Source organism: Pistacia vera, unplaced genomic scaffold, assembly GCF_008641045.1.
Source record: "Pistacia vera cultivar Batoury unplaced genomic scaffold, PisVer_v2 Contig22, whole genome shotgun sequence".
In the NCBI taxonomy this organism is placed as follows: Eukaryota; Viridiplantae; Streptophyta; class Magnoliopsida; order Sapindales; family Anacardiaceae; genus Pistacia; species Pistacia vera.
The window spans coordinates 988,675-1,005,056 of NW_022196024.1; the positions used below are offsets into that span (position 1 = coordinate 988,675).

The following is a 16,382-nucleotide window of genomic DNA, read 5'->3' on the forward strand; positions in this document are numbered from 1 at the left end:
AAACAAAGCCACTCTTCTGATGCTTGCCAACTGCTCGACAAAACGCCACAACCATCGCAACAATAAAACCAACTACATATCTCCCAAATTCGCACAAACCAATCCAATTTTTCATCAAATTCAAAGCCGCCAGTAAAAAACATACATTTTCTTCACCGACGTCCTCCTCTTCAAAACCATTTTCCGATTCTTCTCTCTATTCTTGTGCTGTCGTTGTCTCCTCTGGACCGCCTTCACTCATCGGATGATCCACCAGATCGTCTTCTTCGATAACCTTTGAACAACCACCGTCGCCGAAGTATAGGATTTGGAGTGAGGTTGGGTTTTCCTTCTCTTTGTGAATATCAGCTATGACTTTGTGTAACGAAGCTGTAGGATCGAATATTGGTAGGAAATAGGGAACTTCTATCGTTGAAAATCGCAGCGAAATCGAAGGTGTTTCGTCAATCGTTTTTTAGGTATACTGCTCGATTAAGCGATTTTGAAGGGAGGGGATTGTTTTTTAATTTTCAAAAATTAAACAAATTTTCATTAATTATACTATTACCCATATACGTTTCAATCTCTTCACTCTAGCCTTTTTTTTTTTTTTTAATGTTTAGTTACAATTAAGAGTGCCACGTTAGATTTTTAAATTTAAAAAAAAAAACCTTCGCTTTTCAGGGTTATTTTTTTAAATCCAAACTTGGGATTTAAATTTCCTCCCTTTCATCCTATTAAAGCACGTTTATCTATACTAAATATGTTACTATTTGAGTGCCATTCTTGAGTAATGCTAGTCTTACAAAAACAAATACAAAGGGGGCATACAAAAACAATTGCTACCCTTGATCTTCATGGTTTCTCTCTCTCTCTCTCTTTTTCCGTTCTTTCTTTGTTTTTTCCTTCTTGCCGACATCACTTTGTAGCCCTCTTTGTATTGTTTTTGTAAGGATAACATTTTTCTTTCTCTAATTCTGGTTATCAAGTTCACATTCAGAGCTCCATTGCTTGTTAGATTCTAAATAGTGACACATATGTGCCAATCAGAATGATGCAGAAAAGAGCATTTCATTGAACATTTGTATAGTTTGCAATTGTAAGTAAAATCCTGTGTGTAAGACTGATAATGGAAGTTACAGCTTGCAATCAACAAATCATCACAGAAACAAGCATAAGCAACCCTGTGATTGTGATTGTTTGCCAATGTTCAATCATCCTAATGGCTCTATCAAATGTATTAGTATCCCATTCTCCAGCAGGCTTGCTTTCTACCTTCGATTTTTTTCCCAAATAAAAAATTCCTAAACTCCTCAAATTAAATGAACTCATGAGGCATTAGAAACAAAGACAAAAACTTCATCCTCAGCTTGCTAATATTTTCTCCAGAATACAATTCTCTTGAAGAAGCAGAAAAATTCTCCCAAAAAGCTATAATAATAACTTACGAAATTATCACAAACAGATTTAAACCATACACTGAATGTCTGACTACAACTTCAAACAAATATGCCCATCAAGTTATGTTCCTCAATTTTTATAGCATATTCTGACTACGCCACAATTTTATTAGTAGCACAACAGTTCAAACAAAATCAAGTCAGGCAACTATCGGCGGTTGTAGCGAGTTTTGACAAATTGCCCGGACAGCAATTTGGCAATCTCCGGAATCCCAACTTTGTCTTTCCCAGACAATATAGACCTCAACTTTTCCTCACCAAGCATGTCCTTCTTCATTCCAGGGTTCTGCAAAAGAATCATAGAAATGTCACACCCAATAATTTCTAGACATGAAATGGGAATGAGAGAGGAAAGAGGATTACTTATGAACAATAAACAAATTTTTGAGATGCAAATATACTTCTGGCACAACAACAAAGTGTATAATATGGAATCAACATGGATGTTCTAAATAGATGTGAGATTATCTTATGCTACCAGTACTTATCAACAAGAATGACTGTCTGCTAGTGTTTTGCCGAAAGACCAAAAAAACTTTCTACCACAAACTCCCCATACATGTGATCATAATTATGGTCATATCTCCATAGAAACAATAATTTATGTATATCAAATATTGTGGAAATAGCAATAATATAATGAATACATATCATAATAAAAAAAAATTAATGCAAATAATCCATGTTTATTGCAAATGGCGGAAACATCTATAACCCAAATAGCAGCAATTTAAATTATAAAGCCCAAAAAAAAAAAAAAAAAAAACATTCGAAACATTCAGTTAGGACAATCATCGAACACCTAGTATTACAAGCAACATAAGCTAAGAAATCACAAGAAATTCGGCAGGAGAGAAAGGGTTCGTCCCTAAATCTAACAATTTCTCCGCTATCAGAAAGTCGATAAAAGGAAAAACCTCGCGATTGTTGAGTTTGATGAACTTGGTGATCAATTTGGAAGTTTCCGAACGAGCCGTCTCGGGAATAGTCAAGAACTTGCCCAACTCAGAAGAAGGAGAAGGCAAAGCTGATTTGGTTCTGAATTTGCATTTAAAAGGCCCACCACCAAATTTAAGGGCTCCGCCCTTCACCGCCCCCATCGCTGCTTTGCTTCCTCCTCTCGCAGCCATCTGCTTCAATTTGCTTTGGGCTTCCTGGAGTGAAAGCTCTCTAAAAAGCCGACTTATTAAACCGAATTGTCTCTTTTCACACCCTACTTATAATTACCCGCATCATGGGTCGGTTTGTTTCTTTTCTGAAAATATTATTATATTTTATTTAATTATTTTTAAACATTTTAAATTTATTAATTTAATTAAACACTTTCTAAAAAAATTTAAAAATTAACAAAATTACCCCCGTCTACCTATATTTGCTAGATTTTGGCTACCACCATTAAAAAGTGGCCAAAATCTGATATAATAGATAGAGGTGGAACAAATAGGTCGGGTTAGACAGGTCAACCCTAACCCAACCCGTAATGAAGAGGGTTCAACTCGGACCGCCAATATGACGGGCCGAGTTGAACCCAACCCGCTAAAAACCCCTGGGCGAGCCGGGTTGCTATATGGCAACCTGCCAACCCGGCGGGTTGGCCCAAAAAAAATTAAAAAAAATAAAAAATTAATTATTTTTTTCAAGTTTCCCCTATTTTTTAAATTCTTTTAATTAAACTATTATGATTGAACTCTTACAAATAATTTTACACAATAATATTAAACTATACTTCTAAATCATAAATATTAAAATGTATAAAACTTTGTAATATTTGACACATTGTTATTATTATTTTTTATGGTACGTAAAATATAAAAAAATTAAATACTGAAGTCTTAGTCTCAAATTTCCATGTCTTGTATAAAATATAATTCATTCTTATGCTAATTTCATCAATTGAATGAATAAATCTAATTTTTCTTATATTACAATTTTATTGTATTAAAATTGAATCAATATTTAAAATGTTACTAAAAAAAAATTAATTTAATAGAATTATTGATATTTGAAAAGTTAAACTAAAAGCAATTACATTTATTCATTTGTAAATTGTTAATTATTTATTTGAAAAGTTAACTAAATAAAACAAAATAAAAAATAAATAAAAAAAGGGGTTAAACCGGCCCGACCCGCAGCATAACCCGGTGGGTTAGGGTTGGTGGGCCGGGCTGGGCCAGCCATTCCCCCAAAAATGGCGAGCCTAACCCGGCCTGCCTTGGTTGGCGGGCGGGTTAGGACCAACCCGTCAAAAGCAGTAACCCGCAGCAGGCCGGGTCGGGTCGGGTCAGATCGGGCCGGACAAGTTACTTTTCCAACTCTAATAATAGAGCACTACCAGTTGGATTTGGCCGGTAGTGCATCAATTTATCATTTATCAGCCAGATCTACGACCAAAGATCTGGTCATTGAAGGCCAGATCTTTGGCTGTAACTGATCTTCAATGACGACCATATCTTTGGTCATCATTGACGACCAAACACGGCCAGATCTGGCAATAGATTTGACCTTTTCCGGTTAGATCCATGGTGGATCTGGCTGGAAAAGGCTATCTCGCGGCACTACCGACCAGAGCCGGCATGCACCGTAACACTAGATTCTAACGGTGGTGGCCGAAATTTGGCAACTGTGTCTGGTTGGGATGTTTTTGTCATTTTACAAAATTTTTATATATTGGGGTATTAAGTTAAATTAGCAAAAATATGGGGCTTTTTTGTTAATTTTTAAATTCTACCTTGTAATAATCACCCTGTGTTTGGAACCTAGACTGCAATGAAAATATGAAATATTTTGTGAAATGTGAATAAAGAATAATAGGGGGTTTCTATTATTTTACACATAAAAAAATTTAAAATAGAAAAAAGTTAAATTTTTAGAATAACCTAATTAAATAAATATACAATTATACTGATTATATATAAATTACACCATATTAAAAATTTTAATATATTATAATATATTAATATTAAAGTTTTGATTAATTAAGTGAATAATTGGAATTATGATCCAATTAAAAGTGTTTTGGACGGTTTATGTGATTGATAAATATAAATGTTTTGCCATTGGCAATACTTGGAATGCTCTGTCTATGCCTCATTCTGTTTTATTATTTAAATGCTGAGAATTAAGAATTACAATGAAAGGAAAATTGATATGTACATTGCTAATTTAAACTATTTTTGATTTACCAAGTGTTGGATCTGTAGTTCTTTTACGCTAGGATGAATGTTTTGTGATGAGACCATCAAATATGTGGCATACATAAGAAATCCAAGAGAGGCAAGGAGGGGACTTTGAGTTGTAAAAATAAGATTCCGGTGAGTGAGGTGTTAAGAATCAGTTATGGGGGACAGTGGCACTAAGGGAAGAATTCTATTAGGAGGAAGAGAATAAAAGGGAGGCAAAAGAGGGAAGGGATATCAGAAAATATATGGGAAATGGATGTCAAGGTTGTATATAATGTTCCATGGATGGGTTTGTTATTACTCTAGGCAGCTATGTTTTGGTTCTTTTAAAGGTTATGAAAGCCGTTCATCGCTGAACTGGTAGTTATTTCTGACAATTGAGGATATTGCAGTGCCCTGAAAGTTTCATTTTTTCTAACTGTTGCTTCATCTTTCTAGGCTATTGACTTGAATATTGCATGGAACTGAATAAAGCAGGTTTATTGAGATTATATCTAGATAATGTGGTGAGGCCTCAGTAATGGTCAGAACTCAGATATTCGTATTGAGAATTACGGAACAGTATATTAAGGATTTGTATATCCTGTTAAAAGAAGAAAAATTTGCCTTGCTAATGACTTATACTTTTGGATAAAAAAAATATTAAAACAAATAGAAGTTAGTTTTTTGGGAAATAAATCATGAAATGGAAATGCAAGTTAGATATATTATCAAAATCTTTTTTACTTGACATAAAATCAATACTAAATTCAGATGTCGCAATGGCATTTCAGCAGTTTTTTTTATAGTGGTGTTGATGTTGATCGGTAATTTTATCTGGGATGGAGCTGAACCATGCATTAATTTTTAGTCAGACGGTATATAGAACTAAGAAGAGCAAGCCCCCACACACCAAAAAAAAAAAAAAAAAGAAGAAAATGATAGAAGGTAAAAAATCTAAGGGGTCCCACTGCTTTGGCACTACATATTGGTTCTTGTTAGATGCTCTTGCTATGTAAAATTTTTGGGTATTCTGCTCACAATAAATTGGTAAGCTGTCTTTTTGTCATTGGTTACCACCATATGATCACTTTGTGATTAGCGAAGAATGATTTGGTTTAAGTGTGTCTGTTTGTGTAATTGCTTCTTCGATAGGCGTAACAGCAATCTGGAATTCAAATGGGAAGGGGTATGTGATAACTGCAGTGCTTTGGTTTTGGGAACTCTGGGAATGGCATTGCTTCCACCTTGGGGAGTTCCATGGTTACATCATTGTCAATTGGGATGAATTTATTTCTATTAGTCATGGGGTATGTGGCATTCTGGAACGCGCTGATGCTTGGCTTAGTGATAGGTTCAATTTAGTAGCGCCAATATACATTTCATTTACAGATAATGCTTGAATCAAACGTATGTTGTTGTTTGATGTTAACATTAAAGAATTAAAGAAATAAAAAACCTAAACTCTTAATTTTCTTTTTCTCTAGGTTGAAAAAAATAAAATAAAATTCATAAAAAAATGCTACCATGGCTGAAAGAGTAGTGACTAGTGAGCGTGAGTGCAAGGTTGCCTGTTAACTTGGTTGAGGATGGTGGTGGTGGGAGATGTGATCTAAACTTGAAAATACTTGAATCAAAATATGGACTTTTTTTTTTTTTTTTCAAAATTTCAGTGAAATATAACTCCACTCATATTTTTCTTTTTAATTATGGAAACATCAAAAGGAATATATTAGAAAACTACAAAATGGACGGATGTTGACAGAAGAAGCAAAATCTTGGAGAAAACATCTGAGGATATTGTACTTAAAACAGCCGTTTTCTTATCAATATGTATAATCCCTTCACCCTTTTAAATAGTGTTGCAATGCGACGAGGTCAACTGTACGCTGCATGGGAAATGTTTAGTATTATTGTATGATAATACCATTGGCAGTGTAGTAATGCTTGTGTATATGTGGTGGTGGTTTCATGCTACTTATGATGACACAACCGTCCCGAATTTCCTCATCCCGTAGGATCGGGCGCTCCCACAAGACTCAGATACCCGGACAGTGTCATGTAGAAAAACTGTGAAACCTGTTCAAAACATACTTTTCCTGAATAACATATAGTATTTCCATTTCCAACATCTCAAAAAAAAAAAAAAAGACATGCATCATCTTTCGTTTTACAAAAGGAAAAGTTAGGGAAAATTTTGGTATCAGATATTCATATCTTTTATAATCAACACAGGAGATAAAAATAAGGATAAAACATAATTCGGTAGCGGTAACAAGTATGACATTTTACACACATGATGAGTCGATGAAGTAAGAGCCCAACCTCGAGAGGATCACTCCTCAGCACGACTCTTCCTGTGAACTGGGAAAAAGGGTCTAAAAAGGGGTGAGCTGAATAATCAGTGAGTCGGGGATTGGGGAGAGTTTGCAAAACATTCTTCAAAATAGTCATGGCATGCAATAGTTCTTATGAAATCCTGAAAACAACATGATTGTGAAGTGTTATGGAAGTAACTAAATCATTCCTGTATGCATGTATAACTCGTTTTCTAAAATTGTTCTAAGTACGTAATTCATCATTTAAGCTGAAAACAAATTCTGAATAATCATCATTGAATGCTTAAAATTCTTTTTCTGGAAACTAAACAAACTGTAAGGGCTTATGCTTCTGGGAACAATATTTCCTATAAGTCATGCTGCAACCATCTATGTCATCGCTCTCAATAGCTATGATAGAAAATAATAACTCTACTAGTCATGCTACAAACATCCAAACCATCATTCAATGAACACTCATGACTCTCAAAACAAAATCTGGTAAATAAATTTATAACTTTGTGATGTATAAAATTGAAGACTGATTTTTCTGAAGCTATGCAATGATAACTGATTTGGAATACTGGAAACTTTATGTGATAACTGAAATTTAAACTGGATACTGTAGCTTTCACTGAACTGAAAACTATAAGCTGAATCTTAGTTAAACTGGGCTAATATTGAAGGCTCTCTTAACATTCTAAAACTCATTTTGAGGCTATCGCCTGTAGCAGATACTAAAAACTGAATGTGATTTTTGAACATTCTAAAACTGATTTGATGTTAATAACAGAAAACTCTCACCGCAACTAGTACCCTCGGGGAATCTGTCTTACCTGGTGGGCGTCCCACACACAGGCAGAGCAAGGGAGTACCGTCATACCGGCAAGATCTGTCATCGCGCGGGCAGAGCCACTGAAACTGTCATACCTGGCGGACCACTCAACGCCCAGGCAGAGCCAATAAAATCTGTCATACCGGCAAGATCTATCATCGCACAGGCAGAGCCACTGAAACTGTCTTACCTGGCGAACCACTCACGCCCAGGCAGAGCCAATAAAATTGTCATACGCATGGCAGAGCAAAAATCTGAAATTGTCATACCCGGCGGAATCCTGCATCGCTCGGGCAGAGCCAATAATCGTATCTCTGGGGGATGGGTACTTCGTAGGGTGGTTTGAAAACCACTTTTACTCTTATATATGTCTAACATGCTTTTCTTCATGAAAGAGATATTTGCTTGAAAATGATATTTATCCAAGGGGGAAAATATAGATTTATGAACATGCCCCAAAACTGACAAATCAACCCTTTTTCGTTTCTCATTTAGTATATATCAATCACTAAACTCTCATTTAATCAGCATCTCTTGTTAATCTCAAGTAATATATAGTCAAGAACATACCACATATGTGCTATAAAATCATGATATATGACATAATATTCAAAAATCACATCCAGGGGTGAAACTGAAAGTTTCCAAACATGTTTAAAAACTGACAGTTTAACCCAGATTAAAAATTACTTTCAACATCACATTTCCATAGCATATGTCCATCACTAATCATAAGATATATACCACATTTCATATAAAAGTAAATCATGCCAAATCGTATGAAATTCCATGCAAAATGGGGGTAGAATGCAGTTTTAAAACATACTTCAAAAAATGACAGAATGCACCCCTTCTCTTTTCTTTTTACCAAGAAACCATCTACCAAGATCACGAACCTCAACCCGTATACAATTCAACAAGTTCTCTACTCTCAAAATTTTATTCATATAGCGTGAATACAATAAATTCTATATACCAACTTCATCAAACATTTAAAATAAAATCATAAGTTAACATGCAAACATGGATTAGCTTTTGGGAAGAAGATTGGTTTTAATCCACTCACAAAACAGCTATAATTTCAATGGGGCATCAAGACAAAATATGTTGATCTAGTAAATATTCAAGTCACTTCAGATATCAACTATTAAAAAACAATTTTCTTTCAAACCATTTAAATCTGCCAACTGTATCCAGAATTGAGGGTATGACTTGTAAAATCATAACAATCAGCCCTTAATCTAAACCTCATGAAACTCTCCAGAATTAACTGACACATATAGGATTCACCAGAATTTAAAATCACTCAATTGGGATAAGTATAAGTGCATATTTCAGTTCTGAAAAATGCATGCTCTACAGAAAACATGAAATTCCAGAATTTCATAGCAGAATTCAAAATTCATTAAAAAATCCAAACTTCGAATTTGGGATGAAATCAATTTCAACCAATCTCTAATAAGTCTAAAACAAATACCTGAAAATTAGCTTCATTGCAAACCCGAAACATATATAAAATTTTCAGAAGTTGGACTGTCAGAATTTCACAGCAAACTTTTATAACAAAAACATACTTAATAACTCTTGGTTCTTTAGGATCAACATTAATGTTCTACCCATATAAAAACCTATTGCATAAATCTCCAATTTCATCAACAACACAATTCAGCCACCATATCCAATACTGCTTCCCATAATTTCTGTTCTATCACAAACATTGTGAATATGCATAAAAATGCACATATGCTTGTCAAAATTAATCATATATGAAATCCTAATTTCCATACCCTTCATTCCAACCATTACTGCCACCAATTATTCCAGACAAACCAGCCACCAAAATTAGCTGGAATTCTCAATCATCAACCAAATCAAACAGGCGGAAACACAAATTCTGCTTTCCATTCAACAAACATGGTATAGGCATAATTATTATACATGCATGTCCACCACTACTTCCAAATTTCATTATATAAAATCATTCACATGCATGCCAAAGATAGTTTACAGAAGATGAATATAACCATATCAAAGCTAAATAAATTTGAAGGTAAGGCATTTATGCACAAAAATAGAAATCATTTCACTAAAAACATGATTTTATGCAAGTTCTACTATTCACTTACAAACATCATGCTTGTAAGGATTTCGCAAAAGCAAATGGACGGTAGAAAAAGGAAATCAACATGCAAGGGCATAAGCTTAAGTTTTTAAGGAAAATAGTTTAGATCCACTACAATTCTAGAACAGAAGCTCCTGCACTCTCCCTCCCTCTTCTCCTCATTACCATTTTTCAGCCGCACCATCCCCTCTCTTCTCCGTTTTCTTTTTTCTTCATCTGGGCGAAAATCAGCCTCCCTTGTTTTTTTAAACTTTCTTTTCTGCTCTGCTCCGCTTTCTCCCTCTGCTCTCGTCTCTTCTCTTTTGGGCCAAAATCAGCCCCTTTCTTCTTTTTTATATCTTTAATCTTTCTAAATTTATGCTTCTGCCCTAGGTTACAGGTAATCCTGCTAAACCCCTACCACATCAGCATTTCTTTGAATAAACCTAGGTTTTGCTTGTTACATGCAAACCCAGCAGCTTCCTTACTTGCAATTTCATTCCCAATAAAACTTTTAAAAACTAACAGAAACCCCTTCCAAAAAATAAAATCACACAGAATATTTATATGTATAGGATTAAACGGGGTTTCACAACTTTCCCCCTTAACGGAAATTTCGTCCTCGAAATTTACTTGCCAAACTGAAAAAAGTATGGTAATGAGTCTTTATAATTCTCACATTTGCGTATTACTCTTCATTGCATGCTCATCCATGGCACTCTAATACAAGGATACCTCTTATACTGGCACTTACAGTCTATGATCTAAAACCTTAATCGACCACCCTTTATACATCAAACCCTCTCTTAACTTTGAATTTCAAGCTCTCTCTCATACGTGTTGTATATTGTCTTATCTTCAATTACCTTCAATTTCCTCGATAAACTCTTTCACTAAATCGTCTGTCATGCAATGCTTATTATTTAGAAACTTTTCATCAGTTCTTCTTCATCAACACTCAACATGAACATGTATTCTTTATAAGGTTATGGGCCCACTACGCTTCTGCTGAGCCACTTGATCGATTATCCAAAACATAGCCATCCATAATTAAAACTTATGCCTGAAACCCATGAATTGAGGTGATGTAATGGTCCTTCTATCCTCTCATCTCATCTGTTGATCATTTTTCTTTCCTATACTTTAGGAGCTACGAATTCTATCACCGGACTCATGTGAGGTTGGCCACGTCGACTCAGCAGATGAATTAAAATCTCTTTCTAAAAACAACAAACATCCATGCAAATAAATTTTCCGTCTTCCAAAAATGCAAACACCTTTATGCATGCACATGAAACGTCCGAATCTAAAACCTTTGCTCTGATAAAGTGAGCACAACCCGTCCCGAATTCCTCATCCCGTGGATCCGGGCGCTCCACAAGACTCAGATACCGAGACGTGTCATGTAGAAAAACTGTGAAACCTGTTCAAAGACATACTTTCCTGAATAACATCATAGTATTTCCATTTCCAACATCCAAACAAAAAAAAAAAAGACATGCATCATCCTTTCGTTTTACAAAAGGAAAGAGTAGGGAAAATTTTGGTATCAGATATTCATATCTTTTATAATCAACAGGAGATAAACATAAGGATTAAAACATAATTCGGTAGCGGGTAACAAGTAGACATTTTTACACACATGATGAGTCGATGACGTAGAGCCCAACCTCGAGAGGAATCACTCTCAGCACGAATCTTCTGTGAACCTGGGAAAAGGGTCTAAAAAGGGGTGAGCTGAAATACTCAGTGAGTCGGGGATGGGGAGAGTTTGCAAAAACATTCTCAACAATAGTCATGGCATGCAAATAGTCTTATGAAATCCTGAAAACAACATGATTCTGTGAAGTGTATGGAAGTAACTAAATCATTCCTGTATGCATGTATAACTCGTTTTCTAAAATTGTTCTAAGTACGTAATCTCATCATTTAAGTGAAAACAAATTTGAATTATAGCTCATCATTGAAGTCTTAAAATTCTTTTTCTGGAAACTTAAAACATAAATGTAGGGCTTATGCTTCTGGGAACAATATTTCCTATAAGTCATGCTGCAAACCATCTATGTCATCGCTCAAAATGCATATGAGATGAAAAATAACTCTACTAGTCATGCTACAAACATCCAAACCATCATTCATGAACACTCATGACTCTCAAAACAAAATCTGGTAACTAAATTAAACTATGTGATGATATAAAATGAAGACTGATTTTCTGAACTATGCACTGATAACTGATTTTGGATACTGTAAACTTTATGCTGATAACTGAAATTTAAACGGATACTGTAGCTTTCACTGATACTGAAAATATAAGATATCTTAGTTTAAAAACTGTGGCTATATTGAAGGCTCTCTTAACATTCTAAAATCATTTGGGCTATCGCTCGTAGCAGATACTAAAAAACTGAATGTGATTTTTGAACTTCTAAAACGATTCGATGTTAAAACAGAAAACTCTCACCGCAACTAGTACCCGGGGAAATCTGTCTTAACTGGTGGGCGTCCCACACACAGGCAGAGCAAGGGATGTACTGTCATACCCGGCAAGATCTGTCATCGCGCGGGGAGACCAATGAAACGTCATACCTGGCGGAGCCACTCACGCCCAGGCAGAGCCAATAAAAAATCTGTCAACCTGGCAAGATCTATCATCGCACAGGCAGAGCACTGAAATGTCTTACCTGGCGAACCACTAACGCAGCAGAGCCAATAAAATCTGTCATACGCAGCGCAGAGCAAAAATCTGAAATTGTCAACCCGGCGGGATCCTGCATCGCTCGGGCAGAGCCATAATCTGTATCTCTGGGGGATGGTACTTCGTAGGGTGGTTTGAAAACACTTTACTCTTATCTATAGTCTAACATGCTTTTCCATGAAAGTGCATAGTTTGCTTGAAAAATAGATATTTATCCCAAGGGGGGAAAATATAGATTTATGAACATGCCCAAAATGACAAATCAACCCTTTTTCGTTTCTCATTTAGTATATTATCAAAATCACTAAACTTCTTTAATCATTGCATCTCTGTTAATCTCAAGTAACATTATAAGTCAAGAACAACATAGTGCTTATAAATCATGCATATATGAATAATATTCAAAAACACATCCAGGGGTGAAACTGAAAGTTTCCAACATGTTTTAAAACTGACAGTTTAACAGATTAAAAATTACTTTCAACATCACATTTCCATAGCATATGTCCATCACTAATAAGTATATACCACAATTTCATATAAAAGTAAATCATGCCAAATCGTATGAAATTCCATGCAAAGGGGGTAGAAGCAAGTTTTAAACATACTTTCAAAAACTGACAGAATGCACCCCTTCTCTTTTTCTTTTTACCAAGAAACCATCTACCAAGATCACGAACCTCAACCCGTATACAATTCAACAAGTTCCTACTCTCAAAATTTTATTCATAAGCGTGAAATACATATAAATTCTATATACCAAACTTCATCAAAACATTAAATAAAATCATAAGTTAACATGCCAACATGGATTTAAGCTTTTGGAAGAAGATTTGGTTAATCCACACCAAATCAAGCTATAATTTCAATGGGGCATTCAAGACAAATATATGTTGATCTAGTAATATTCAAGTCACTTCAGAATCAATAACTATTAAAACACAATTTTCTTTCAAACCCATTAAATCTGCCAACTGTATCCAGAATTAGGTACTGACTTGTAAAATTCATACAATTCAGCCCTTAATCTAAACCTCATGAAACTCTCCAGAATTAAACTAGACAATATAGGATTCACCAGAATTTAAATCACTCAATTTGGATAAGTATAAGTGCATTATTTCAGTTCTGAAAAAGCATGCTCTACAGAAAACATGAAATTCCAGAATTCATAGCAGAATTCAAAATTCATTAAAAAATCCAATACTTCGAATTTGGGATGAAATCAATTTTCAACCAATCTCTAATAAGTCTAAAACAAAATACCTGAAAATTTAGCTTCATTTGCAAACCCGAAACATATATAAAATTTTCAGAAGGTCGGACTGTCAGAATTTCACAGCATAACTTTTTATAACCAAAAACATACTTTAATAACTCTTGGTTCTTTAGGATCAACATATATGTTCTACCCAATAAAACCTATTGCATTAAATCTCCAATTTCAGTCAACAACACAATTCAGCCACCATATCAACAATACGCTTCCCTAATTTCTGTTCTATCACAAACATTGTGAATATGCATAAAAATGCACATATGCTGTCAAAATTAATCAAATAGAAATCCATAATTTCCATACCCTTCATTCCAACCATTACTGCCACCAATTAATTTCCAGACAAACCAGCCCTACCAAAATTAGTGGAATTCTCAATCATCAACCAAATCAAACAGGCGGAAACACAAATTCTGCTTTCCATTCAACAACATCTGTATAGGCATAATATTTATACATGCAGTCCACACTTACTTCCAAATTTCATTATATATAAAATCATTCACATGCATGCAAAGTAGTTACAGAAGATGAATATAACCATATCAAAGCTAAATAAATGAAGGTAAGGCATTATGCACAAAACATAGAAATCATTCAAAAAAACATGATTTTATGCAAAGTCTACTATTCCACTTACAAACATCATGCTTGTAAGGATTTTCGCAAAAGCAAATGGACGGTTAGAAAAGGAAATCAACATGCAAGGGCATAACGCTTAAGTTTTTAAGGAAAATAGTTTAGATCACTCACAATTTAGCAACAGAAGCTCCCTGCATCTCCTCCACTCTCCTCTCACTCTACCATTTTTCAGCCGCACCATTCCCCTCTCTTCTCGTTTCTTCTTTCTTCATCTGGGCGAAAATCAGCTCCTTGTTTTTTTAAACTTTTTTTCTGCTCTGCTCCCGCTTTCTCCTATGCTCTTGTCTCCTTCTTCATTTGGGCCAAAATCAGCCCTTTCTTTCTTTTTTATATCTAATCTTCTAAATTTATGCTTCTGCCCCTAGGTACAGGTAATCCTGCTAAACCCCACCACCTCAGACATCTTTTGAATAAACCTCCAGGTTTTGCCCCTTGTACATGCAAACCCAGCAGCTTCCTTATCTTGCAATTTCATTCCCATAAAAACTTTTAAAAATAAAGAAATCCCCTTCCATAAAAATAAAATACACAGAATATTTAATATGTATTAGGATTAAAAACGGGGTTTCACATATGATGCGGGTCAAAGTAGTAGTATTGTACATTAGTGGTGGTATAGTTTTCATATGGCTAAAATGAACTGTGTAATACAGAGCAGATATTATCAGAAACTGTAATTTTTAAATGAATTTGCATTTGTCAACCTGTTTTGTTAAATTATTTTATATTATTATTTTTTTTTTTTTTTTTAGTCAAGAATTAATGGCTATTCTGTGGAAGTCTATGATGTTTGTTAAATTTTCAATGTAAATATACAGTTTGGTGAGAACTAACCCTGATTACATACATTCATTGCTGCAATTCGTTGGGTCCTTAGTCTCCCCACAGGATTATGCATTCCTTATGAAATTTGTGTTCGATGCCAATCAGTCATTGTTTCGGTTTCATGAACATTTCGTATGAATCTACTATGGGATCACTCTGAGCTTGGTATTGATTTTGGTGTCATGTATCTTCATGGTTTATAGTTCAGGCAATCTTATCCATGTATTAACCGCAATCACAGACTGGATGTTGTTCAGGTTTCAAAGTTTTCATATTGTCTTATATGCAGACTAACAGTAAAGAAGATGATGAATTTAGTTATGACCGATAATGATAATGAATTTTTTAGTATACAGGTTTTAGAGAAAGCAGAGAAAATTGTGAGAGCAAAAAATACAACCATTCCTCTTGAAGGCACATCGTCATCGCAATTCAATTTCGAGATTGCGACATAAAAAACAATATGAGGACGTGTCGAAAAAGAGTATTTTCCTTAGAAGAAGTTTGGATTTAGGACTTCTAACAAGTGGTTAGGTGATAAAATGAATGGTGGGTTAATAATTTGAAATGTGATCGGTTGGTCAGTATATATATGATGGATATAGGTATTTTGATCTATAAGTTTTTGGTAGTTTGGAAGTTTGGAGAAAGATACTGACGAGTTTCCGACGTATTCAATGTTTTTTAGATTAAAGAATAGAACTTTTAGTGAAACACAAGATTTAGCAACCTGGATAGGATTTGATTTGAAGGTTTGGAAAAGTATCTAGAAACTGGGATTCCAAACAAGCTTGGATTGATGTTTTCGGGATAGGGACTTACCATCCACATAGGTGTAATCTACAAAGTTAAAGGATCTGCTATGAGAGTATTTCACAGATATCTGACTTACACATTAATGGTAGAAAAGAGACCAATGGAAAAGTGACAGTTAGATTTATGTTTATGGAAGCAACAGTAGTAGTGAGGCAAGTTAATTCAGCAAAGTTATTGATTAAGAAGTTAGGGAGATTCAAGCGAAAAATGAGAAAATATATTGAGGGATGCTGTTATGTTAAATGTGAGAAGTTGGGTATGAGATCACCTA

General features: G+C 34.8%; 1 protein-coding gene across 1 annotated transcript; it reads right to left on the reverse strand.

Moving 5' to 3' along the window:
• Nucleotides 1-1,312: 1,312 nt before the first annotated feature.
• On the reverse strand, nt 1,313-2,619 carry LOC116130381. Its single transcript, XM_031416123.1, has 2 exons — nt 2,357-2,619; nt 1,313-1,725 (listed from the first exon to the last, which is right to left on the reverse strand). Exons 1-2 carry the CDS (start codon nt 2,567-2,569, stop codon nt 1,588-1,590), a joined length of 351 nt encoding a protein of 116 aa, XP_031271983.1. The 5' UTR covers nt 2,570-2,619; the 3' UTR covers nt 1,313-1,587.
• Between the last annotated feature and the right edge of the window lie 13,763 nt (nt 2,620-16,382).

What these genes read in the sequence shown, in the direction of transcription:
- LOC116130381 (XM_031416123.1), bottom strand. Translation starts at nt 2,569, where the DNA reads ATGGCTGCGAGAGGAGGAAGCAAAGCAGCGATGGGGGCGGTGAAGGGC. An exon ending in TCAAACTCAACAATCGCGAG is followed by an intron (nt 1,726 to 2,356) that starts GTTTTTCCTTTT and finishes ATTCTTTTGCAG; the next exon opens with AACCCTGGAATGAAGAAGGA.